Source organism: Pygoscelis adeliae, unplaced genomic scaffold, assembly GCF_000699105.1.
Source record: "Pygoscelis adeliae isolate BGI_AS28 unplaced genomic scaffold, ASM69910v1 Scaffold117, whole genome shotgun sequence".
Classification (NCBI taxonomy): domain Eukaryota; kingdom Metazoa; phylum Chordata; class Aves; order Sphenisciformes; family Spheniscidae; genus Pygoscelis; species Pygoscelis adeliae.
Window position 1 is genome coordinate 3,720,013 of NW_008825270.1, and position 4,499 is coordinate 3,724,511.

Below are 4,499 nucleotides of genomic sequence, written 5' to 3' on the forward strand. Positions count from 1 at the left end.
CTCCGCCTGGGCCGGGTCATCCCACCCAACCGCCTGCCCTCAGCCCCAGCCGCCCCCCCAAAAAAACATGCCTTGCCAAGCACCTGCCTACCCTTTGGTGCTGGGCACCACCCTTTGCAGCGTGCCAGCCCCGAAGGCTATCTGACTGGGCACCCAGAAGGTGCAGTCCCTGCAGCCTCGGAGCACTAGCGGCCACGGTGCGGGGTGCAGAGCTACGCAAATCCCGTGTGTTTAATTCCTCCACTCATTTTCTTCTCCAGACCGTTTCTCTGGGCTCCCCTCACCTTCTTGTCCTTTGCCCCCCACCTCTTGGGCCCCTCGCATGGGGCCCTCCCCGGATGCCGTCGCCTGCCCCTTCTCTCCTCCCACTCACACAAGGAGGGTCTGGCCCCAGCTGCAGCCCAGCACCCCATCTCCCAGCCCATCTGCAATTCCCCTTTGCTGGGGCACTTGGGGGTACTCCCCCAGGTATTTAGAGTGTGCACAGCCCTTTTTACCTTGCCAGTAGCGAGCCTGAGCCCCTACTAGGAAAAAGCAGCAGTGGCCGAGCTTCTCAAAATACCCCTAAACAAATCATTTCTTTGCTAAGAGCAGATCTTCTGCTCTCCGGCTGCAGTTGTCCTGTTGGGCACAGACTTTGACACCTCCTGCCATTTTGGCCTCTCGTCCCCTTACTCTATGGGGCAGCGGCATACCCCAGGTACAGCGGCACGGCACTCACTGAGGAGAGCTCCTCCATAGAGCCGGATGGGAGTCTTGCTGCTCACCGATTCCTCATCAAAGACGGTATCATAGAGCTGGTCAGGGAAAGCAAGGGCCTGGCAAAGGCAAGGGAGAGACTTAGCAGCCTGCACTGGCCAGGCCCATCAAAATGTGTCCTCTTGGGCAGCAGCGATCCAACATCAAGCCTTTATGGGATCAGAGCCGCTGGCCAGGAAATTGGAAAGCAAGGAAGCACAAGAAATATCAGCATGTCAGCTACTGGCTTCACGGCCGGTTTCTATGGTCAAGGTTGCCATGCCGCGTGTGGTTTATGACCCTGCTAATGAAAACAGACTCTGGTGATAGGAGCAAACTGCCAAGGACACTGCTAGCAAATCCCATTACTGAGACACGGTGAGGGCAAAGGCCTTGAAAGAGAAAGCAGCGGCAGCTGCTGGAGGCAGAGGAGGGGGATAAATGCCAGCGGCCAAGGAGCCACACTGGGGCACCCCTTTGGCAGCCGGAGCTGGCGGTGCCCAGGACCAGTCCCTCACTTACCATGATGGCGACCCCGGAAAACATGATGGCGGAAACCAGCTGCCAGACCCTGCGTGGGAAGGAAGACAGAGGACCTGGCGTGAGCACGGGGGCGATCCCATTGCTTATACTTCACAAAGCATTCCTGGCTGCCTGCTTCGTCATCAGCCTTCATCCTCCCCCCTCGCACAACCGAGGTAGCCACAAGCCTCCCACGGGAGGACTCGGCTCCCCATGCCCCACTACCTCCAGCCTCAGTGTGCAGGCTGGCTTCGCTGAGGAGACAGAATTGAAATCCCCCTGACCCAAGCAGAGGAGGGAAGCAACCCTGCCAAGAGGATGGTGCAGAATGGGGTCCCCACAAGACACACCACTCTGGCACACATGAGACCAGGAGCTCTTCCAGCCCCATGCAGCCCCTGTGGTTCTCAGCACCTGCTGTGAGACAAAAGCTTGAGGGCCTCAGGCTGATTTATGGGGTAAGAAAGCAGAGCTGGTCTGGTCCCATGGCCCCCGAGAAGCACCTGCAGGGACCAGTGATACTGGTGCAGCAGCAGAGCTGGTGTCAGCGACCAGAGCTGTCGGGATGCTGTGCCCAAGGGCCCTCAGATGACCCAGCTCCAAGGTGGCCCAGTATCTTACCTGAGTCCCAGTGGTTCCCGGACAGCAAACTTAATTTCATTTCCCAGTACTTGGCTAATCTGAAATTCAAATAAAAGACATAGGTGACCGAGCAGTCCCTTCCCCAGCCTTTAGGCAGTATTCGCCAGCCCAAAAATGCATACCTAACCCCATGCAGGAGTTTAAGAGGGCTAGAAGGAGGACGAGGACAAGGGATTCATCTGTGACCCCTTAGTCCCAACGCCTGCCGAAGGCTGCCTTGATTTCCATCAGGAGCTGCAGCCTCTACTGCTCCCTTAGTGGCATCAGCTACATGCAGCGTGGGGCTGGGGCAGGGTCAACATTAACTTGTCTCCTCTTACCTACATAAGTAGGGAACTGTCTCCTCCCACACACCGCCTGCGTGTCACACCCCGATGGAGCACAGGCTCCAGCAGAGCCCTCGGGGTGTCACAGCATCCGTCCCACTCTCGCATTCGCACTGCCCAGAGTGATGCCCAGCCGTGACTTCCCCAAACCACGCGGATGGGAAGACTACACAGACCATCAACAGGGAAAGGTACTGGGGGACCTTTTGGTTGCAGAGAGCTCCGAGAGAGCTCTGCGCGGCTTCCCACATGCAGGCAGGAGCTGGGCAATGCCCTGCCGGCAAGTTCTCCAGAGAGCATCCAGGACAGGGCTCCTGCAGGGCTCACCCTTGTCCTCCAGTTCTGGTATTTCACTGAAACAGGTTGTTTGTTTGCAGTTCAGGTCTCTTCCGAGAGGCACCGCAGCACTGCTGCTTAAATCGCTGCTCCAGTGTCCAGGCCACCGGCTGGTTGGCATTGGTGGTGCCACGGTCCTACGGCACCAGCTCTGAGCTAGCTCACGGGTGTCTCAGCAATACAATTTCAGGAATGGATTAAAGCAGCTTGAGGGCAGAGCTCGCCCCATTACCACAAAAAGCTGTTTCAGGCAGCTCCCGTGCACCCAGCAGGCTGTGTGCCTCGTCACTGCTCAAAGACAGCATTGCTCGTGCCACCATAGCCTTCACCCCTCATTTTACAGAAGCCCTGTTACAGAACGGAGCTGGGAGCCCTGTTTTTGCAAAAGAGGGTGTGGAAGTTAGGTGCTGAGAAAAAACCACACCACCTCGGTTTGCCCAGGCAGAAGGTCTCTTTTCTGTCATTACTGCATCTGGGCTTCCCTCTCCCCTGCCCCTCACCTTTGAGCGATGGACCTCGCCGTCATCGTCCTCCCCGCCGACCCCCAGGATCTTGCGCGTCTTCAGCCTGCTCACCAGGTCAGTCTGGCTGTGCTTCTTCATCAGCGGCGGGGGCTGCTTCGCTGCCATGGTGGTGGCCCTCCACCACCAAGTCCTCGGCTGTGAGGCGGCGCAAAGGGGGCGCGGGAAGCGGCTCCGACGTCACATGAAATTTCACGTGGTTTGGGAAAAAAAACAGACCACTGCCACAAAATCTTCCTGTTAGGCTGGCAGACGGCTCCTCATTGTCCCGGTGCAGGGAGTCCTGGTGGCGGGGCTGGCCCCGGCTACAGGTGGCTCATCTCAGGGTGATCCCACCATCACCGGGATCTGCCAGAAAAGGGGGGGAGAAAAAAATGAGAGCAGCATGGCTTTAGTGTGGGCATTTAGCTATAAATGCTTTTGACCTACAAACTGTAGTTTGGCCTATCCTATTTGCCATGAGACAATGCCCAATGGTACATCTTTGCTGTTTCCCAAACTAGGCGAATTAAATGCTTCCCAGACTAGGGGAATTAAAGTCATTAAGTAAGTGATGCTTTGCCTTTTGTCTTTCTCCGTGCCATACATCACACCCTTCAGCTGCCATTTCAAGCCAAATACCACACAAGTCTCAGGTATTTATTTGTTCCTCCTCCTGCCAGATGCTGCAGCCCCCACATTGTGCCAGAGCACACCAGCCCCAGAATAACAAGAAGCCAGAGGCAAGACTTTCCTTCAGGATACATTGCTTTCTGGGATACAGAAGATGACAGCAAGCAGAAACTACAAATACTCTCTGGGATAAGAACAAGACAAAGATAACTGACAGAAGCTATGGTGGAAGAGATAACTTCTGCCTTGGCATGGTGCTATAAAGTTAGAGATGTCAAGAGTCCCATGAAATCACTCTATTATCATCCTGCAATCATAAAACCGGGGAAACCCTCAGTTCAGAAAGTCTTTTCTTCCAATTTGTTTTCATTTCATCTTGGCCCAGCTGAACACAAACACGTTTTTCCGTTTGCCACTTCACCCTCCCAGAGACCCACAGATGAACCCCCACAGGCACAAGGCACAACTAATCCAGCCCAGGCAAGCACCGGCAGTCCCATGCCCCAGCTGAGCCTTCCCACAGCTGCCCCAGGAGGAGAGAATTTATGCTCATGTCTAAAGAGTTCACGAGTCTTCAGGGAGTAATGAAACGAGGTGCCAGTTATTTTGGCATCGTGCATGCAAGTGTTGTCCCACTGCCTTGCAAGGGCTTTCCCTCTCGCAGGAAAACCCTTCCCTGTGGTTGTCCAGACAAGAGCGGACAGTCACATCTGCAAGTGCCCAGCGTAACTCTTTCTAGAAGGCAAAGCTAAGAGGTCTCGCTGGGACAGTGCAAAGACTGCATCCCATGATCAAGGGTTTA

At 55.4% G+C, this 4,499-nt stretch overlaps 1 protein-coding gene across 1 annotated transcript in view; it reads right to left on the reverse strand.

The window, feature by feature from the left end:
* Nucleotides 1-3,268, reverse strand: part of TP53I11 (tumor protein p53 inducible protein 11) — a 4,956-nt gene extending 1,688 nt beyond the window's left edge. The window contains exons 1-4 of the mRNA XM_009329691.1: nt 3,065-3,268; nt 1,882-1,940; nt 1,261-1,309; nt 722-818 (exon numbers count right to left, since the gene is read on the reverse strand). Of these exons, the coding sequence (XP_009327966.1) occupies nt 722-818; nt 1,261-1,309; nt 1,882-1,940; nt 3,065-3,193 (334 nt within the window). The 5' untranslated portion in view covers nt 3,194-3,268. The remainder of the gene's footprint in view (nt 1-721; nt 819-1,260; nt 1,310-1,881; nt 1,941-3,064) is intronic.
* Between the last annotated feature and the right edge of the window lie 1,231 nt (nt 3,269-4,499).